Consider the following 22,840-nt stretch of genomic DNA (forward strand, 5'->3'; position numbering starts at 1 on the left):
AGAGCTCATGCGATCAATCGGATGCAATTTTCTGAATCAGCATCCCAAATAACCCACGGAACAGACCTAAAAACCCAGACACCAATAATTTCTTTTCTTGGGCTGTGTTATAATCACAGATAAGAAGTAAGGTAAAATAAAGGTTTTCCTTTGACATTAAGTCTAGTCGTGTCCAACTGGAGGGTGGTGCTCATCTCCATTTCTAATAAATAATAATAATAATAATAATAATAATAATAATAATAAACTTTATTTATAAACTCATCACCATCTCCCCAAAAGGGACTTGGGGTGGCTAACATGAGGCCAAACCCAGACTTACAGTACAATAAAATAAAATAAAATACAAACAACAAATAATAACATCAAAATAAAATACAGAAAATAACAGAAAATGAAACAAGTCAAAGAGCTGGCGTTGTCCATAGATGCCTCCAAGGTCATGTGGCTGGCATTACTGCGCAAAGTGCCTTTACCTTCCTGCCGGAGCGATACCTACTGATTTACTCACATTTGCATGTTTTCAAACTACTAGGTTGGCAGAAGCTGGGGCTAACAGTGGGAGCTCACCCCGCTCTCCAGATTCAAACCACTGACCTTTTGGTCAGCAATTCAGTGGTTTAACCGGCTGCACCACTGGGGGCTCCAGATAAGAAGTATTGTGTTATAGATATGAGTAAAAGTTATTCTCTTTCATAACAAGGCCAACATGTGTGGAAGTAGTGCCATATATTTTCTAGTAACTTGAAAAGGGCACTGAAGGCTTTTGACAGAATTTTTCCCTCAAATGTTAAAGAGTAATGTAAAATCAAGCAATCTGACTTACTGCTTTAGTGCTACAACAAGTAACAGCAATGATTTGCTCAAAAATGTTGGAAGGAATGGGAACTAAAAAGAGGGAAAGGAAATAAAAGCCATTTCAGGCTGTATTTCTGATCATCTTCAGCTGGATGGAAACTATATTCCAGTGACTTGCACCAATGGGTGCTTATATGCAACCATTCCCTGTTTCTTTCCTTGGGAGTCCTAATGAGCCACTTGCCTGGTTTTGCCGTAGTAGTTCCTTTCCCTCTTGTTGGCAACGCTGCAGCATGTGCTCCTGCTCTTCCGCCTTGTGCACGAGGTCCCCAATCTCCAGGCACTTCTGGGAATACTGCTCCGAAAGGACCTGCAGTTCCCGCTTCATGGCTTCTACATCAGACCTGCAGCAAAAGTTACCAGGAGAAGGTTCCACTCATTCCACTCCCTGATGCAAACACCATCTACTTCCATCATCCCACTTCTCTGTCAGACACTTTGTTAACTGAGTCGTGCCTGTGTTTATCATATCGTAAGATGGGTTGTTGTAGGTTTTTCGGGCTATATGGCCATGTTCTAGAGGCATTCTCTCCTGATGTTTCGCCTGCATCTATGGCAAACATCCTCAGAGGTAGTGAGGTCCGTTGGAACTAGGAAAATGGGTTTATATATCTGTGGAATGACCAGGGTGGGACAAAAAACTCTTGTCTGTTGGAGCTAGGTGTGAATGTTTCAACTGACCATCTTGATTAGCATTTGATGGCCTAGCAGTGCCTGGGGCAGTCCCCTCTATTCTGCTTTGGTTAGACCACACCTGGAATATTGTGTCCAATTCTGGGCACCACAATTCAAGAGAGATATTGACAAGCTGGAATGTGTCCAGAGGAGGGCGACTAAAATGATCAAGGGTCTGGAGAACAAGCCCTATGAGGAGCGGCTTAAGGAGCTGGGCCAGTTTAGCCTGAAGAAGAGAAGTCTGAGAGGAGATATGATAGCCATGTATAAATACGTGAGAGGAAGCCACAAGGAGGAGGGAGCAAGCTTGTTTTCTGCTTCCCTGGAGACTAGGACACGAAACAATGGCTTCAAACTACAAGAAAGGAGATTCCATCTGAACATGAGGAAGAACTTCCTGACTGTGAGAGCTGTTCAGCAGTGGAACTCTCTACCCCGGAGTGTGGTGGAGGCTCCTTCTTTGGTAGCTTTTAAACAGAGGCTGGATGGCCATCTGTCAGGGGTGATTTGAATGCAATATTCCTGCTTCTTGGCAGGGGGTTGGACTGGATGGCCCATGAGGTCTCTTCCAACTCTTTGATTCTATAATTCTATGAAATAGTAAAATTAACTTGAACCTTCTAAAAACATATTAAAATGAATAATTAACAAGCCAAAATAGTCTAAAACCATGTTTTCACATAGAATTGGGTGGAATTTTCAGGATCACTCATCTCTATTCAAGGGTCAGTATCCAATACCTGAAAGGAGTCAAATGGCCATCCCAGAATAGCTTACCGATGCTGTTGCTGGAGTATATCTGCATTTGAACCACTCTTCTGGAAACTGCGTGTTCTGCTCAGCTCTTTATTCAGTTCATCTCTGTGTGCCTTTTTCAGTGCTTCAATAGCTGCAAGAATAGGATAAAAAAGGAGAGAAAGGAAGAAGTGAAGAGGAAAAGATGGAAGGAAGGCCTATGACATTTGCTAAATTGGGAATGCATAGTCTCCTTTACAGCTTCCTAACTACCTGAGGAATCTAGGGTTCCTTGCTGGGTGGGGGGAGATGACAATTTAACCAAGCACACATGGTTTCTATGTACACATGATCCCAGCTTCAGCTCTTGGCATCTTCAAGTGAAAGGATCAAGTAGCAGGAGACAAGAAAGGCTTTCTATGAGAAGCCTTGGACAACTGCCACCAGTCGGAACAAACAACAATAGTCTAAATGGGCCAATGGCCTAGATAGGACAGTTTCCATTGCTGTGGTGGACCAAACAACTGGTTCTATATATCACAAAGACATACGTAATGACCGGCATATATCTACAGATATGGAGCCCCTGGTGGTTAAACCCTTGTGCGGTCAGGACTGAAGACCGATAGGTCACAGGTACAATCCGGGGAGAGTGTGGATGAGCTCCTTCTGTCAGCTTCAGCTCCCCATGCGGGAACATGAAAGAAGCCTCCCACAGGATGGTAAAACATCAAACATCCAGGCATCCCCTGGGCAATGTCCTTGCAAATGGCCAATTCTCTAACACCAAAAGCGACTTGCAGGAGAGCCCTCGCCCCTAGTGCATTAGAAGATGGATTGCTAAAAATGTATAGTGCAGAAGCAAAGAAAATCATCTGTGAGAACTTCATAGTCATATTAGTTTTTAAAAAAATCTACATATATTATATAATGTGTATGTATTCATTTGGTCTGTGTGAATGTACAAATGTGTATACTTGAGTAGGGAATATGCAACACTCCAGATGTTCCTGCACTAAATTCCACTATTATTTATATTTATTATTTGCCATATTTATATCTCTCCCTTCTCAAACCCCAAAGGAGACTCAGAGCAGTGCACATAGAGGCACAATTTGATGTCATATATTACATACAATATATATCCAGCATATAGAATTATACTTGACAACATTCACTAAAAACATACCAATATTAAAATCATTAAAATCACATAGTCCAATATTGTAGTCCAGGCCATTCCAATTATCATTGCACCATTCCATGTTCACATATTGCACTAATCAATTATCCAAACGCTTGGTCCCACATCCAAGTTTTCTGTTTTTTTCCTAAAGGTCAGGAGGGAGGGGGCTAATCTGATGTCACTGGGAAGGGAGTTCCACAGCTAAGGGGCCACCACAGAGAAGGCCCTGTCTCTCGTCCCCACCAGTCGTGCTTGCGAAGGAGGTGGGACTGAGAGCAGGGCCTCCCCAGAAGATCTAAACTCTCATTGACCCTATCCCATCAATCCATGATGAAATCAGGGTTGATAGGAACTACAGTCCACACATATCTGGAGAATTATACATCCATTACTGCTAATACACCACAGAAACATATCAAATCACTGGGTTGTTGTAGGTTTTTGGGGGCTTTGTGGCCATTTTCTAGAAGCATTCTCTCCTGGCATTTTGCCTGCATCTATGGCAGACATCCTCAAAGGTTGTGAGATCTCACAACCTCTGAGGATGTCCACCATAGTTGCAAGCAAAATGTCAGGTGAGAATGCTTCTAGAACATGGCCATATAGCCCGAAAAACCTACAACAACCCAGTGACTCTGGTCATGACAGCCTTCGACAATACATATCAAATAATGTATGTCAGAATTTTGTGTGTAGTGAATGTACACAAAATTAAATATAATTATATTACATATTATACACATCTAACAGTGATACACCCATATTCACTGCTAAAAAATTATAAAAGAAGTGTACAGCATGTGAACTGCCTTTGTAATTTTCAAGCAATCCCATAAAGTGGGGCTAAGCTGTGAGAGGTTGATTGGCCTCCAATATCACTCTGTATAGAATCTGAATCCAGATCTCCCCATGTCCTCATCTGCCACATAAACACTACACCACACCAGCCCATGCTGACAAGACTTCCTAACCAGAAGATATGTCTTTCAGCTCAAGATTTAGTTTTTTAAAAAGAGATGTTCAAGGAAAGGAGGATGCGTCTACCTGCAGCAGTGGCGGACGCCTCCTCTGACAGAAGTCGCTCTTTCTCCAGCTGTAACCGCTCCATTTCGCGCTGATGGTGCCGCTGCATCTCTGTCATGACTTGTTGGTGGGACGTTTCCATCTCAGCTAAACTGCGTTCACAGGCCTCCTAACCATGTACGTTTGAGAAGACAGCAGGGAAAAAGAAAAAAAAGGTGTTCAATAAGATACCAGGAGAAGAGAAAGAAAGGAGCATGATAAATTGGCTTGTACCTGACTTGTTAGTTTTAGAAGGCGAGACTAAAAGGAACTGGCGAACCATAGCTGGTTTTGCACTTTAGACGTATCATAAAAAGATATGACTCACTAAAAAAGACAATACAGTAGTGCTTAAAGTAGAAGGCAGCAGAAAAAGAGGAAGAGCACTCAATCAGAGAAGCAATGGTCACAAGTCTTAAGATTTGAGCAGGGATGTTGACAACAGGCTAAGATAGAGATCTCTCATTCAAAGGGTCACCATGAGTTGGCGTAGCCTTGATGGCAGTTAGTATCATTTCCCTCTCAATTGCTGTATTCCTGTTTGCCATATGAGGGCACACGAGAGTAAAGAATCTCAGAACAGGAATTCCTTGCATTATTATTTATGGAAAAGCAGCGTTCCCCAACCTGATGTCTGCTCTAGCTGTTCTGAACCACAAATCCCCCCCACTCCAAACCATTCCTCTTCCAGTTAGGGTTTATGGAATTGTAGAAGAAATAATCTAGAGAAGCCTGGGTTGTGAAAGGTAAACCAAACAATTCTATAAGGGCTAATTGACCGAACCATATCTCCAAAGAGGAAACCTGTTAAAAACAAAAGTTTTTTAACAAAGACTTTCCTGGTTTTTCTCTCTCCAAAAACCAATATGTCTATTAATCTGTATATATCTATATTACAACTACTTCTCCCCCCCCCCCCCCCGCTTCTTTTTCCTGTTCTTGGCATTTTTGGCAGTCTGTGCAAGTTACCCACCTCAGGTTAGAGCAGTGTTTCTCAAGCTAAAGGTTGGGACCTCTAGGGAGGTCACGAGGGGTTTTTCAGAGGTGTTGCCAAAGACCATCAGAAAACACATATTTTCTGATGGTCTTAGGAACCCCTTTGGCAGAGAAGACTGAAGATCTCTTAATCTATCTTCTCTTCCTTTTTGGAAATGGAAGGTGAATCCTTCCACCAAAAGCCCTCCTCCTGCTGTGATTGACTGGCCTCTCAGCCAAGGAGAGGGCTGTTTCTGAGACTCCAAGTGGGGAGGGGAGAGCAGGTGTACTCTCCCCTAAATCACTGTCAATTCCTCCCAAATCATTCCAGCATTTTCTCTTGTTCATGTGGATTCTGTCTGGCTCAATTCTATCATTGGTAGAGTTCAAGGGACTCTTTGATTGTAGGTGAACTATAAATCCCAGCAACTACAACTCCCAAATGTTGAAGTCTATTTTCCCCAGACTCCACTAGTGTTCAAATTTGGGCATATTGAATATTTGTGCCATGTTTGGTCCAGATCTGTCATTGTTTGAGTCCACCTAGATATAGTACACTTAGATATAGGTGAACTACAACTCCAAAACTCAAAACCAAACCCTTACAGTATTTTCTGTTGGGAGTTCTGTGGGAATTCTGTGTGCCAAGTTTGGTTCAATTCCATTGTTGGTGGGCTTCAGAATGCTCTCTGATTGTAGGGTGAACTGTAAATCCCAGCAACTCCCAAAAAACAAAATCAACTCCCCCCCAACCCCACCAGTATTCAAATTTGGGCATATTGAGTATTTGTGCCAAATTTGGTCCAGTGAATGAAAATAAATCCTGCATATTTACATTAAGATTCATAACAGTAGCAAAATTACAGTTATGAAGTAGCAACAAAAATAATTTTATGGTTGAGGGTCACCACAACATGAGGAGCTGTATTAAGGGGTTTTGGTATTAGGAAGGTTGAGAACCACTGGTCTAGAGATTAACCCTGCTTTTGCTATTACACTAAGTGACTTTAAGTTTTGCATAGGCCTCAGGTGCTTCTAATCAAATGGTAGTTTAGGTATGATCCAGTTAATTTCTAGGATTTCCAGTATGAAGAGGTTGTCATTTCTTGTTTTAGTGCTACACCCAAATACAGTAAAACTAAAGGATTCTTGACTATGTCAAGGCAGTAATGAGACAAATAATGATACAGTATATATGATTGTAGACTAAGTTAACTTGTATAAAGAAAAGCTTTCACCCATTCACTGCGTGACTGCTATCACATGACAATGTGCTTCAGAGTAAAAAAACAACAAATTACAAGAGGCAATCTTAGCGTTTGTTTGAGCAACACATTTGGCAATAGGGAAAGTTACTTGGTTCATGCAGGCCAATAAGTTCTGGCAACTGTAGTCCAAATAAATTATCCAAGATCTGGCTCTTATGCTCCTTACTCTCAGATTTCATTAACACTAACTGTTTCTTAAACATGAAAAAAATCAATAAAACCAAAACAAAATTAGCCTTCTTATGTAATGCAGACACTTTTCTGCCAGCAGTTCTGATAAGCAATTCTAGGAGATTACTCTTGTATTCCAAAAAGACACAAATTTAGATTTCAGGCAACTGCTGACCAAAAGTCATTTGCAACCTGGAGAGCAATTTCCTGACAAAGGATAAATGTTGTCCCAGAGCTGTGTTGTGACTCTTCTTGACTTCTGGTGTGAATCCACTCTTTCACGGATGGTCTCCACATCATCCCTTGCCTTGCCCCAAACAATCTGTCTGTCAGTCTCTTGCGTAAGTTAAGCAACAATGTCCTGCTAAGAACAGCTTTCCAGACTTTGATCATGGCACTCTGACACACATAATATGCCGGTAAAAGTGTGCACAGACAAGTCATTTCCTTTACGGACAGGAAGGCACTCAGGCTGCTTTTGTGACAAACTGCAGTGATGTTTATTTGAACACCAATCACAGACAATTTCAGACAAAACGGAAATTATTTTACCAGGAAAGGGCAAGAAGGGGACCCACTCACTCTTTTCCCCAGTAGCTTCACGCTGGGGTGGACTGCTCATATAAGAATCATGTAGTAGCATATAGCGTATCTCTTTCTGAATTTTGCCAGTAACTAGCTGGTCAATTACTTTTCAATAGCAACAAGAGAGGTTGTGGAATAGAGAAATAACTGGAAAAAAATGTCACTCAAACACACTGTACTTGAAACTAAATAAACATTATAAAATCTGGGCAACAACAGTGACCTGGACCCTTTTCACCAAACATAGAAGTGTATGAATTCCATCTGCGGCCTACTATCTAGTTAGTATTTGCTCACAGTTATAAAAGGCAATTAAGTTCCAAAGGAATAACTGAATGTTTGAGCTGGATAAACGTTCTAATTCTATTATTGGCCTAGTAAGGATTCTTAAAAGAGAGCTCCCGGTGGCACAGTGGGTTAAACCACTGAGCTGCTGAACTTGCTGACTGAAAGGTCATCAGTTCAAATCCAGGGAGCAGGTGAGCTCCCACTGTTAGCTCCAGTTTATGCGAACTTAGCAGTTCCAAAACATGCAAATGTGAGTAGATCAATAGGTACCGCTCCGGCAGCAAGTTAACGGCACTCCATGCAGTCATGCCAGCCACATGACCCTGGAGGCATCTATTGACAACGCTGACTCTTTGGCTTAGAAATGGAGATGTGCTGGACACGAGTTGGACATGACTGGACTTAATGCCAGGGGAAAACTTTTACCGTTACTAAAGATTCTAAAATTCAAGCAGCAACTATAGAAAAACCTAAGAGAAAACCTCCAGCAAGTAAGTGACCGATTAGGTCTTGCTCCACTCTCAATCACTCTCATTACTGGGAACCACCAACTCATGGGACTCAGCCAGACGGCAAGGGGTCTGGATTTGGTCCACCAAGAATCTAGAGTTTCTTCCCTCCCCAAAGTTTTGTTCTTCCAACTTCCCGATCTGTTTAGAATCTACCCCACATTGCAAAATCATGTTGCTTGAATTCCCAATGGAGAATACAAATGGGAAGAAGAAATCATGATGTTATTATTAGTGAGAGATCAAGGATTACAGTAGGACCCCCTCCTTAATCAACTGAGGCAATGTTAATTCCTCTTCCATGTCAGAGATATTGGAGAGATTTCTTTGCATTCCCAAGAAGTGGAAGTAATCCAACAGATATCTTTGGTCTGGTTGTAAGTGAAAGCAGAGGAGGCCTGATTATCTATGATCAGAAATATAAGTGGCAGAGAGAGAGAGAGAGAGACGGAGACGCAGAGGAGAACATAGTGAAAGAAGTGAGCCTGGATGGCAGCGGGTAAAGAGTGAGGCTTAAGATGAGGCATGGAGTCTGATGAGATTATCTAGTTTTCACCCCTTGGAACCAAATCAATTTTCACCTGTTATTCTGAAATACATGTGAAACCTTAGCTATTTTTATAATATTTCACTGCCGAATGCAAGGGTCTTCCCACTTAGCACATGGCCAAAGCTTTGGGAAAAAAAATCAGAAGACAAAATAGTACCTAGCGTAGTTTCCTGTTGAGGTGGGAGGTAGGGCAACTTTCAATATTGATTAGACCTGAATGGAGAATGTGTGGCCACATGTGGTTCCAGGATTACTTTTGTAAGCCCCAGACCCAGCTTCTGGGGTATGGAAGGGCACTGTTTTGAGGTCCTCTGTGACGACCCCAAAATAAGTTTTATAGTTTCCTGCTACTTCCTGTTGTAAACAGATTCCTCCTGCACCTAAAATGGCACAAGGACTTGAAAACATGGCTCCCGTGCAGCTTACAGGAGCAAATTGCAAACAGCACAGGCTGTTGCCATAGCAGTTAATACGAAATCATTAGAGAATACCTATGCAATGTTAAAGATCCCAGGATCGAGCCTTCTTTGTTCTGGGTGTTAAATTTGTACTTTGAGGCAAAGAAGTGGGGCTGTGTTAACTAAAAAACAGAAAATACTATTTTGTCTTCTGATTTTTTCTTCTTCAAAGCTTTGGCCATGTGCTAAGTGGGAAGACCCATGCATTCGGCAGTGAAACATAATTAATATTGATTACAGATGTGTCTGATGTGTGGTTGCTATGGCAGCAATATCTATGCAGTACAAGCAAATCCCAACATATGGCTGGGGGGGAATTGCGGTGGGAACAGGAAAATAGAGAAACGGAACGAGAAAGAGGATACTGGATGATGCCATTACCTGAGAGATGTAGCCTCGAGGAACCTGCCCGTCTTTGTGAGATTTTGCCACATTATGGGCACGAAATGACTCCAGTTGTGACCTCAGGACCTGAACCTATGCCAGGAGAAAATAAAGGTTTAACCACACTGAAGGAGAAAGCAAAAGCCACTGAATTTCAATCAACCTGCTGCATCCTGTCTAGACAAGAGAGAGCACAAATACACTCATCATTGCTTCCCCTAGCCAAACACTGGAAAGCCAGCATAATATAGCGTTGAAGCATTGGACTGGGATGTGAGGGATGTAATATACCCACAGAGTCATGAATCTTATTGAGTGATGTTCTGCCCTACCTCATAGGATTGTTGTTGTGGTTAAAATGCTAAGGAGGAAAGCCATATATGAAATCCTTAGTTGTGGGGAAATAGTGACATATGTGTGTGTGTGAGAGCACCTTTAAGTTGCTTATTGATAAGGTGACCATTAATTTTATAAGGCTTTCTTAGGCAAGAAATACTCGGAGGGTATTCCCTTCTCTTAAATATAGCCTACAGTACCTAGTATTCACTGGCAGTATCTCATCCAAGTACTAAGCAGGGCTGACTCTGATTAGTTTTCAAGGATCTGGTGGTGCCTTTAGGGCAGGGGTTCCCAACCTATTTTTGACCAGCGACCACTTTGAACATTGGAACCAAAAGGGTTACGAATCAGTTCTTTAGATTTGGTTTGGTTATTTGGGGTGCTGAGTCAGAAAATTGCATTGGATAGACCACAACAGCTCTAGTTTCCGATACAGAACATATGCCATCCAGTAGTCGCCATCTGATCGCCCACAGAAAACTATATTTAATAAGCCTTGGTACTATAAGAGGGTTTCACGAGATCAGTCACTCTCGTTGTAACGGTGTAGTAATGGTGAGATTGCTGATCATATTTTAGTTCTTGTGGATCATTGGTGGTCCACGGACCACAGGTAGGGAACCACTGCTTTACGGTATTTTGGTTGGGATATATAAATAAGTAATAATTCATGGTGATACAATGTTACATCAATTTAGAAAGTCAATTTTTAAGAAAGTTTGTAATGTTCCAAGTCTCATACAACTGACAATAGAAGTCAAGCAACATTGTGTAAACCACTATATATACTGATGGTGTTGTATTATGATGATCCTGCAAATCCCAAAAAATCCTACAAATCTCTTGGGAAGACAGGCAGACAAATGTCAGCGTGCTAGAAGAAGCAAAGACCACCAGCACTGAAGCGATGCTCCTACGCCATCAACTCTGCTGGATTGGCCATGTTGTCCGAATGCCCGATCGCAATCTCCCAAAGCTGTTACTATACTCCCAACTCAAGAACGGAAAACAGAATGTTGGTGGACAGGAAAAGAGATTTAAAAATGGTCTTAAAGCTAACCTTAAAAACCGTAGCATAGACATTGAGAACGGAGAAGCCCTTTCCCTTGAGCACCCTAACTGGGGGTCAGTTGTGATCAGCAGTGCTGCGAAATTAGAAGAGGCACGAATGGAGGGTGAAAGGGAGAAACGTGCCAAGATCAAGGCACATCAAGCTAACCCTGACTGGAACCTCCTTCTACCTTGAAACCAAGGTCCTCACTGTGGAAGAATAAGTGGGCTCCACAGTCACCTTCATACCAACTGCCAAGACACTACACTTGGAAGGGCATCGTACTTGGAGAATGAGGGATTCAGAGAACGATGGAAACATAGAAGCATTCCCAATTATCTTTATGCAGATCATGAAAAAAGGGTTGAACTCCTAAACAAAGGAAAAATATAGTCCCATAGTAAAGAAAAAGCCACCAAGTTCCTATGAACATGACATAAGCAAGGCATTGCCCATTTTTGCCTTTGCAAGATTTCTTTCATCCATGATAATGTGTGCCCAAATCAAAAGTTTGGTTTAATATCTCTATTAAGGTTCATTATAGGGAAAGAACCCTGTGGCCCAAATGCCCCCCCCCCCCCAAGTGATTTTTTTTTAAGCTTGAGCCCATCCCAGATCCACTCTCAGGATTTCCGAGTTTGTATTTTGAATGTTTTTGCTTTGTTTTGGGATTCTGTGGGTGGAGCAATGGATTAAAATTGCAGGAAAAGGGATTCCACCTAAACATTATGAAGAATGTCCTGATGGTATGTGCTGTTCAGAAGTGGAATATGCCATCTTGGAACGTGGTGGAATTTCCTCCTCTGGAGACTTTCAAGCATCTGTTGGGGGTGCTCTGATTGTATATTGTAGGGATTTGAATTAGATAACCCTTGTGATCTCTTTCAACTCTAGGATTCTATTTCAAATGCAATATTTGCAAAATACATTTTTTTTTTAAAAAAAAACCATTATCTTTCTAAACATTGTGATGTACATGGGTTATCTGGAAAGTAAGGTTACAAGGCACGTAGCTCTCGTGGGGAAGTTGGGCTCACTGCTGTGTAGCAGGAAACCAGCAGAAGCAAACGAGCAGTGCTTGTCATCAGTAGCTCATCAACTGGCGTTGTGGTCAAGGTTAGAGATGAGCATCCTCATTCCGTTTCCCTCCAAGTGCAAAGTTCGCACTGTAATACACTACCTATTTATTATTTTATTTATTTACAGTATTTATATTCTGCCCTTCTCACCCTGCAGGGGACTCAGGGCGGATTACAGTGCACATATGCATGGCAAACATTCAATGCCATTTAGACATACAACATATATAGGCAGACATAGAGGCAATTTAACATTCAAGCTTCATAAGAGTATGCTTGGTTTGGCCACAGGGGGAATTGCCACTTCACCATTCACTTGTGACACCAGGTCCTTTGATGGAGTACTTTCTCATTCTTATGCATGCTGCTAGGTTTTATGGTGTCATAAATTGGTTAAAGTAGCCGCCCCGCATAAAGCGGTACCTAAATTTTCTACTTGACAGATGCAACTGTCTTTTGGGCTGCATAGGTCAACAGCAAGCTAGACCATTAATGGTTGGAAGTTTACTCTGATCCGGGCTGGATTCGAACTCCTAAATGCTAAGGGTATGAACGCCACTGTGATTCATTGTGAAATCATTTCAATTATGGAGAGGGCATAATGTCAAAAGAGCATGTGACAAAATGTGTACGGAATATATTGTGAGACCATGAAGAAACTTTGCAGAGCCATCCAAAACAAACATCGTGGGATACTGATGGCGGGAGTCTGTCTCCTTCATGACAATGTGCATCCGCACACTGCTCATGCAACACAAGAGTTGTTGACTTCATTTGATTGGGATGTTTTAAGCCATCCCTCTCACAGCCCTGATCTTGCATTCAGTGTTCACTAAATTGAAGGAAAACCTGGGTGGAAAACACTTTTTTGACAACGACGAGGTGAAAATCGAAGTGACGAACTGGTTGAAAAAGCCAGACGGAAACTTGACACAGGCATCAAATCTTGTCCCATGGATGACAAAATGTATTGAACTGAATGGTGGTTATGTGGAAAAAATACCTATGCTACAATCTATGCAAATTTTATTAAAATTCATTCCTTCTTTGTATTTTTAAAAAAATCTTGTAACCTTACTTTTTGGATAACCCTTGTACTATTCTGTCCTACCTCTTTCTCCAGAGCTTCATTTTTCTCCCCTTGGTTTCCTTTGCCTTGGTTCAGCAATGCCATCAGTGGGATCCGCTTGGAGTCCTTCAGGGGGAGGCGCTCTAGCTCCTGCCACTTCTTCTCAATCTCTTCACTCAGCCGACCCTTCTGAGCCTCTGAGAGAGCAGGGCCTGGGGGTTCCTGCCCCTTTTGGGAGATATCCCCCGCCGGACCATCTGTCTGCAAGACCCCACTGGCTGGAGACTCAAACCATTTCCGCCTTTCTTCCCAGCGCAAGGCCAGGTCCCGCTCCAGGTCCTCGCGTTTGCCGGCTGCAGCTTCTGTTGCTCTTGCGCTCCCTCTTGTTCGCTGGGGGGACCCATGGCTCAGCTGGGACCCTTGCTGCAAGGGGGACAACTCCACGTAGTCAAAGGAATGGTGCTGCCCATCCGCTTTCCTGTGGCTGCCCCTGCTTATGGCCTCGGATCCTGTGCTGGGCCGCTGCTCCTCAGGCCGGATGGAGCTCTTGGGGGAACTGTAGCCACGGAAGGAGTTCTCCTTATTGCAGTCAGATAGCCTAGAAGCAGGAGGAAAGATGTGCAGAAGGTAAGATATTCTGTAGGCAGGGACTGGGGAAGTTGCCTACACATGTTTTTCCAACACCAATGTGTGATCACACCCAGTTCTGGGAGGTGTCCCAGTACAGTATGTCTTGCTGTATTATTTATTTACTTACTGTATTTACATGCCTCCTTTCTCACCCCTTGGGGGGGGGGGGGCTCAAAGCAGTTTACAACATACTAATGGCATAATTCAAAGCCAAACATACATGTAAAAACCGAATCATAATATGTAAACAGTATCTTGTAACTATGAGTTAAAACCATTAAGACCATTAAACATAAGACATAAGCAACATTCAAACATTAAGACATAGAATTAAAACATCCTAGTATAAACATTAAAATCACATGATCCATTTCAATTGTCAATTGCACATATTCCCTATTTATTTCTTGCACTGCATTATTTATTCATTTAGGGCTTTTATATCCCGCCCTATCTCAACCTCCACAGAGGGACTCAGGACGGCTAACAAATTGGCACCCATGGCGCCCACATCAAAACATGAATATACAATTTAACAACAATATAATAAAACAGTAATATAAGCAGTATAAACAGTATAAAACCATATAAACAATATAAAAGCAGTATAAAAACAGACAACCAACAGTCAACAAACATTACATTACTGGCCAAAGGCTTGATCCCTTCTTTCTGAAGGCCAAGAGAGAGGGGGACTGAATTAATCTCACCAGGGAGAGAGTTCCAGAGCCAAGGAGCCACCACTGAGAAGGCCCTGTCTCTCATCCCTACCAACCATGCCTACAAAGGAGGTGGGACTGAGAGCAGGGCCTCCCCAGAAGATCCTAACCTCATGTTTTGATAAACACAGAGTACATTCTTAAGCAAATCCAAGTCTGAAAGGGTTTTTTGCATTAAAACTCCCGAATCACCCAGTAAGCATTGCCACTGCATCTGGAAATATAGCACAGCCAAACACACAAGTCTTACTCAGCATATGAATAGGAAGCTAGATTCACCTCTTATCTATTTATCCAGGTCTTTGAGGCTTTAACTGTGTAGCATTTTTTTAAAAAAGTAAGTGCTTGTATTATTACTATTACAAATGCCTTTCACATTTACTTTTGTTGTTGTGTGCCTTCAAGTCATTTTCCTTATCTGTTTATCCAGGTCTCCGAGGCTTTAACTGTGTAGCATTTTTTTAAGTGTTTACATTATTACTATTATAAATGCCTTTTACATTTACTTTTATTGTTGTGTGCCTTCAAGTCATTTCTGACTTGCAAGAACTCTGTACAAAAACTTAATACTGGTTTTGCCTGGCAAGATTGTTCAGAGGGTATTTGCCCTTGCCTTCTGAGGCTGAGAGAGTGTGACTTTCCCAAGGCCTCCCAGTGAAAAGGGACTTGAACCTAGGCCTCCCAGAATCCTAGTCCAGCATTCAAGCCACTACATAAAGATTATTATTATTATTATTATTATTATTATTATTACTACTACTACTACATCATATTATAATAAGTTTATTTTTAATGTACCATCAACAGTTTTGAGTATATTTGGTTGTAAGTTGCATTTAGTATAATTCTGGAAGATGCGAATTAAATAAAATAGGAAAGGTTTGGCATGAAAAGGGAATTCTAACCAATTATTTGGAGAAAATGTCTGGAGGTTATGTAGAGGCATTTTGAGGCACAGAAAGAAAAAAAGACTTCTGGATAGGCGGTGACCTTGGGAGGCTCAAATATGGCCTTGAGAGCAGCTGAGCATAGTCTGCCAGCCACATTTTACCCATCCCTTTTGCACAGCATGGTCTGCTCAGTGTGTCTCAGGCTAAGGCACAAAAGCTGATTTATTCAAGATATAAAAATCTTGCCAAAATATGTAAACTGCCCTTCAATAAATTGCACACTACCTTTAACTTAATTTGATTGAAGACTTATGCCCCATGTTGTAAACAAATCAAGATGGCTTGCACAATCTTAGTAGAGTTTGGAAATGTTACAGTGCCTGCTGGTTATGTTGGCTAGAAGATTTTGGAAACTCTAGTGCCAAAAGGTTACTCTCCCCAGCTTTGTAAAATACTAAAAGCAATCTCCTGAGGAGAAAATGTTTTAGACTCTTAGTGACACAGTTCCCGCAGCAATCTGGGAGCATACAGTGAGCTACAGAGAAATAAGAGAGAATGAGCTTGGAATGAATAGTGTAGTGCTTTCCACTGAAGTTTGTAAGAAAACTCAATGACCAAATCAAGAAAGCATGAGGAAATGTTCTCAGGGCACATACTTTGTCACATCTGGCACGCTGGTAGGGCGTATACTTTTCCTCAGAGCCTCAATCCAATTCCGGCGGATTCCTGATGTCATCGCAGATAACGTGAAGACACCATCTTTAGTCTGAAAGGTAAACATCACATGTGAGTTGGTTATATATCTCGATTAGCTACACGTTTTGTCTACATTGCAGGAAATAGGTCTGATAGCAATGGTGCAAACCAGCATATGACACTGAATCCTACAAATACAGCTAGCAAATATTTGCAATTGACAACTGTTCTAAAATGTATGTTATGAATAATGATTTGCATCCTGACAACTTTTGAAATGTACATAAAGCCAAGCAATGTACTTCCATATAAACGAGTGGTGCAGAAGCTTTGGCTCACACGATGTTTTGGAATATAAATTACACAAAATCTTATTGTTGGCCATGCTTATTGGTGTTGATGGAAGTAACAGGTGAAGGAATCTAAAGGTAAAGGTAAAAGGTTTCCCCTTGACATCAAATCTAGTTGTGTCTGACTCGGGGGGTGGGGGGGGTGGGGGTGCTCATCTCAATTTCTAAGCCGAAGAGCCAGCATTGTCCGTAGACACCTCCTATGTCATGTGGCTATCATGACTGCATGGAGTACCGTTACCTTCTCACTGAAGTGGTACCTATTGATCTACTCACATTTTCATGTTTTCAAACTGCTAGGTTGGCAGAAGCTGAGGCTAACAGCAGGAGCTCAGGGACTATGGGAAGTGTAGTCCGTATCATGTGGAGGACCAAGGATATCTATCTTGCTACATATTATATCTTGAAGAAAATAGTATTTGTAGTGAATGCTATACTCTGACCAAATGTCAACAGCTGTCCAATGCAATAGAAAGGGTTAATTTGCATTGCTGACTGTTTGATAACAATTTGCATCAGCTCGGCAGTTTGAGGCTGGGAAAAGATATGACCACTGGGAACAGATTGGGGGAGTGAAAATGTTTTTTACTAACATGACTACAAAGTTCTCAGAGATAATTTTCTTTGCTTATGCACTATACATTTTGGCAATCTATCTTCCATTGCTTTCACATAGGAGCGAGGGCTCTCCATTTAGCTAGCCAATGATTTTTTTTCATGTCAGGAGTGACTTGGGAAACTGCAAGTCGCTTCTGGTGTGAAAGAATTGGCCGTCTGCAAGGACATTGTCCAGGGGATAATGTCCTTGATTGTAGGTTAACTATAAATCCTTTGATTGTAGGTTAACTATAAATCCTGTGAGAGGCTTCTCTCATGTCCCCGCATGAGAAGCAGGAGCTGACATATGGGAGCTCACCCCACTCCATGGGTTCGAATTGCCAACCTTCAGCCAGCAGTTCTGCCAACACAAGTGTTTAACCCACTTCACCACTAGGGACTCAAGCCATGGATTGGATTGCCAGCCATGGCTTGTCTAGGTAGAATTAGTTGTTTATGGTCCCAGTTCTACAATAAAGCTCAGCTAAGATCAGTAAAGTGTTTGGCACTAAATGAACTCCTCTGGATGCCTAAAATCTACACCAAGTTACAAAAACAGAAAAAGGTTCAAAAAGAAAGGTCTCATGGTCACAGCCATGTATGTGAGAACAACATCAACAAGCATAGTGTGTCCCCTATCTTTGACTTTGTCTGATTACGAAGATGGGAGTGCCATCTTTTTAAATGCCATCTCCAGTGCTTTAGTTCTGGACGCTGCAGGTCTGACAAGCCACTGGTTCCGTGCCCACACCTGAACAGATGCTATGCACTCACATGTATCTGGAAGCCATAGTTCCGCTGCACTGCATACTCCGTCACGTCGGTGCAAGAGCGCAGGTCAATCTCCCCATCCAGGTCATCTGCCTGAAATTAACTCCAAACCATAAGGAACTAAACTCGTAGAGTAATATCACTGCTAACCCCTCAATGCTGGCCTTAACCAAAGCTGAGAAAAGTCAATTCTGTGTACTACTACTCCCAGAAACTATAGCTCAAAAGAGTAACTTGATAATACCAAGGCTGGTAAACTGTGGACAAAACACAGCTCTGAAGGCTGTTTTTGCAGCTCTCAACCTCTTAAGGTTCCCTTTTGGAGAACCAAAAATGAAACGAAACAAAAAGGATAAACAGCCAATTCAGGATATCATTCAAAACTAGAAATTCACTTTTTAGGTAGACTGGAGATCACCTATATCAGCGTTTCTCAAAAATATTGAGTATTTATGCCAAATTTGGTTCAGTGAATGAAAATACATCCTGCATAGCAGATCTTTACATTACGATTCATAACAGTAGCAAAATTTACAGTTATGAAGTGCCAATGAAAATAATGTTATATTTGGGGATCACCACAACATGAACTATATTAAGGGGTTGCGGCATTAGGAAGGTTGAGAACCACTGAACTACCCCCCCCCCCCATATATATATACAGTATTTATACACACACACACACACACATTTAAAAAGTAGATTTTCGCTTTATTTATTTTTCTTTGTCAGTATGTTTGGCAATCCCTGTAGAGAAACTGACTCCTATATATTTTTTCACTCCTTTAAACAAACAGAACTACTTTTCTTGGATATTTTTTTGCCAAGTTAAAGCTGACTTGGCTAAGACCAAACACGACATGTGGTCATGATAGTCTTCACTGTTTCCTTCCTGCCTTGCTCTTCTATTCATTTGCTGCCTAAGTAATCACACACAATAATCTTGCCATACTTTTCGACTTGCCTCACATTTATTCTCTCAGCAGGTACCTGACTATTCTGGCAGGAAAGATCAGAATGCTGTTTCCTTACCTCTTCAGCATTGGAGTCCCTGTAATATCTCAAGCTTGAGTCTGTCAGCACAAACCAGTGCTTCGTCCACTGCAGACAGGATGGATCATTGTGGGAAGGGAAAGGAAAGGGCAAGACAAGAGGGAAGAGCGGCATTAAAGAGTCTACGCAAGCACAATGCAATCACTGACCTTTCAGATTTATTCCCCCAGAAAAGAAAATGAAGTCAAGGCCAGGCCTGGCAGCTCCATTTTTTCCTCAGGAGAAATCTCACTTCCCGTTTATTGAATGCAATATAGACAGAGTTTGGGCAGGAAGTATTCAAGGGGGACTGCAGAATACACAATACATGCTGGGTAAAAAAGCACTACCGTTTCTTTGCTGGTGAATAAACCCTTCCGATGTTCTCCACTACAATTGATCCTATTTATTCTAGAACAGCGTTTCTCAACCTGGGGTTCAGGATCCCTGGGGGCGAGTGTCAAAGGGGTAATCAAAAACCATCAGAAAACACAGTATTTTCTGTTAGCAATGGGGTTCTGCGTGGGAAGTTTGGCCCAATTCTATCTTTGGTGGGATTCAAAATGCTCTTTGATTGTACATGAACGATAAATCCCAACTATAACTCCCAAATGTCAAGGTCTATTTTCCCCAAACTCCACCTGTGTTCACATTTGGGCATATTGAGTATTCATGCCAAGTTTGGTCCAGATCCTTCATTGTTTGAGTCCACAGTGCTCTCTGGATGTAGGTGAACTACAACTCCAAAACTCAAGGTCAATGCCCACCAAATCCTTCCAGTATTTTATGTTGATCATAGGAGTTTCGTGTGTCAAGACTGTTTCAATTCCATCATTGATGGAGTTCAGAATGCTCTTTGATTGTAGGTTAACTATAAATCCCAGCAACTACAACTCCCAAATGACAGAATCAATCCCCGCCAACCCCAGGAGTATACACATTTGGGTGTATGGGATATTTGTGCCAAATTGTGTCCAGTGAATGAAAATACATCCTGCTTATCAGATATTTACATTACAAGTCACAACAGTAGCAAAATTATAGTTATGAAGTAGCAACAAAAACAATTTTATGGTTGGGGGTCACCACAACATGAGGAACTGTATTAAGGGGTTGGGGCATTAGAAAGGTTGAGAAACACTGCTCTAGAAAATCCATTTTCACCACTTTTTAATCCAATGAAATGTTGATCCATAACAGATAGTGTTTTTAAATGAGTCATGAAGGGAAATCAAAAGCAACTCTCATGCATACTTTTTTCAGCGATTGCTGAAGAAAATTTGAGGAAAGCACCAAGAGGAGAAAGAAGAAGGAAATTACTTTCTGAAGTCCTCAAACCTTACCTCGCCTGGTTCATCCAATATGGACATCCATCCTTTCTTGAAATTGAGAAGATCTGGCTGGAATGAGAGAAGACCACACAGCAGTTTAGTAAAACAGGATTATATTAAGGCGTAAAATACGAAAATACAAAATAAATGCAATCTTAAGCTGGACAAAGTTTCTAACATTTTGTTGATCATGTCATTTGTTCTTGGTGATAACTGTCCTATAGCAGCAATGTTAAAATGTTATTCCAAGTATTTGGAGGATACTAGGTTAAACAAAGCAGTCCTGCCCAAACTCTGTCTATATTGCATTCAATAAACGGGAAGTGAGATTTGGTGTCAATAATGGTTTGGACAAAAGTTAAGACGCTGATATTGAACCCAGGCAAGATAAAAGTTCTTTCTACCAATAAAAAGGGTTTCACTTGTGATGTTCAGACAAACACTATCAGAAGAAATGTAGAAGTTTCCTGTTTAGGGCTCTTGGACTAGGCACTATATCTAGTTTGTAGTTGTACCCAGACACACATATACACAATATTTCATGTATTAGCTGCATCATTTTCTGGAACCTTCCACATGGGCCATGGTCTGGGCGCTGTATCTAATACACAGGAAAGGCTAGCTTTTAGGACATTTTCTGGAGTGGGCAACTTGCCCCCTCGTGGTATTTTTGAATTGCAGCTCCCATCCATCCTATCTAGCATAGCCAATAGCAAGGGCTGATACTAACTGAAGTGTAATACCTTCTTAAGAGCTGCATAATTCTAATTCTCAATCTATACCTTGAATCCTATTTTGGGAGAAAGGCGGAAAATAAAGTCAACAAATAGAAACAGTGCCTTTAGACTCAGAAATAAAAAGAGCCAAGTATCTCCAGAATACCAACAACATTATATCTCCAAGCAACCATGACCAACACTTTCATACAGATGTTAAAAAGTAACGCATGGAGGGGCAGATTACGATCTTGAGGAACTCCACAAATCAATGATCATAGTTTTGTGTGGAACTTTGTTAAGACATATCAGAAATACCATTGGGGTCCATAAAACTCTCAAAGCAGACCAATTTAATGCTCATCCACACCTGTGAAGGGTCATTCAGTTATAGCTGATTTCTTCATCAAATAGTGATCAAATCATGACAAAGAATGCAATTAAAGATCCTTCCTAATATTACCTTCAATATCTCATAAGGAATTGAAAAATCAGGTCTTAAATCTATTCACTTGGCTGCGTGCGATTAGGAAGCTATGTGGAACAAGGCCATAATTTTTATGGTAGGCACTTATGACACTGAGGTACAATTACAAACGCTAAGTACTATATACAGTACCTGGAAATTCCGATGCTATCGAAATTCCAATGTAAACAGATCAAGATCATTGGGAATTCCAGTGTAAACAGATCAAGGTCACCAATTACTTCCTCATCTTGAAATGGCATCCTTTCATTAATTTATTGGGATCATCACACTATGAAAACATTGGATCCTTTTGTGTTTTTAAGGATTTTTAAAGTATTTACTCTTGTATTCATCATTTTTGCTAAAAAGTGTGCTTCCAGTTTACATCTTCACATCACAGGAAACAAGCAAACAAGCGTTAAATTCTGTCTTGTCTACACAGGAGATGACTAAACAAACATATATTAAAATTATCTGCCCAAGGCTATGAAACAGATCAGATATGAGACTACAAACATCTTCTTGAGAGGCTTGGCTGAGTAAAACCCTTCCCACTGGTGTCAAGCATTCACCACCTCCCTGCTTGTTTCTACTCAACATCAGTGGGGTGGATGCCATCCTAAATCAAAGCAGCAATATTGCACACTCACTTCGCTCCTACAGCACCCCAACCAGTTTGGCTTCTCAGTACAAAACAGCTGACACAGGAAGATGAAACAAGGAAAGAGCCTCACAAAACCACAGAAGAGCATAATATGACCCCCACTCAAAAAGAAAGGAGAAGGTGACTAAATATATGAGTGTATTATAGACTATAAAAAGGGGAAAAAACCAAGTGATCCTGATTATTACTGAATTGAAGATCCTAGAAGCCTGAGCCAGCCAGATTACTGTTACGTGCTCTATGTGCAGCTACCTCTGAAGAGTGCTCGGAAACTTCAGCTTGTCCAAAGAGATGCAGCCAGGTTACTCACTGGGGCTGGCTACAGGGAGCAGACAACCACCCTGTTGCAGAAGTTCCACTGGCTGCCAGTCTGTTTCTGGGCACAATTCGAAGTGTTGGTTATGACCTTTAAAGCCCTAGACCAGTGGTTCTCAACCTGTGGGTCCCCAGGTGTTTTTGTCTACAACTCTCAGAAATCCCAGCCAGTCTACCAGGTGTTAGGATTTCTGGGAGTTGAAGGCCAAAAACATCTGGGGACCCCAGGTTGAGAACCACTGCCCTAGACAGTTCTGGTCCAGGCTATTTGGCTGACTGCATCCCCTTGTATGAATCTGCCTGAGCCTTGAGATCTTCAGGAGAGGCCCTTCTCTCGGTGCCACCTCCACCTCAAGCTCAGTTGGTGGGAACGAGAGTGGGCCTTCTCGATGGCTGCCCATCAACTTTGGAACTCCCT

The 22,840-nt window shown here is 41.6% G+C and overlaps 1 protein-coding gene across 9 annotated transcripts in view; it reads right to left on the reverse strand.

Moving 5' to 3' along the window:
* TRIOBP (TRIO and F-actin binding protein) overlaps positions 1–22,840 on the reverse strand; it is a 96,601-nt gene that overhangs the window by 5,587 nt on the left and 68,174 nt on the right. For all 9 annotated transcript variants that reach the window (XM_067469204.1, XM_067469202.1, XM_067469201.1 and 6 more), the window contains 9 exons: positions 20,271–20,327; positions 18,928–18,996; positions 17,899–17,988; positions 16,138–16,247; positions 13,285–13,840; positions 9,702–9,797; positions 4,499–4,646; positions 2,311–2,422; positions 1,043–1,202 (listed from right to left, as the gene is read on the reverse strand). In XM_067469204.1, coding sequence (XP_067325305.1) covers positions 1,043–1,202; positions 2,311–2,422; positions 4,499–4,646; positions 9,702–9,797; positions 13,285–13,840; positions 16,138–16,247; positions 17,899–17,988; positions 18,928–18,996; positions 20,271–20,327 — 1,398 coding nt within the window. The remainder of the gene's footprint in view (positions 1–1,042; positions 1,203–2,310; positions 2,423–4,498; positions 4,647–9,701; positions 9,798–13,284; positions 13,841–16,137; positions 16,248–17,898; positions 17,989–18,927; positions 18,997–20,270; positions 20,328–22,840) is intronic.

The sequence above is a fragment of the Anolis sagrei genome, chromosome 5 (genome assembly GCF_037176765.1).
Source record: "Anolis sagrei isolate rAnoSag1 chromosome 5, rAnoSag1.mat, whole genome shotgun sequence".
Classification (NCBI taxonomy): Eukaryota; Metazoa; Chordata; class Lepidosauria; order Squamata; family Dactyloidae; genus Anolis; species Anolis sagrei.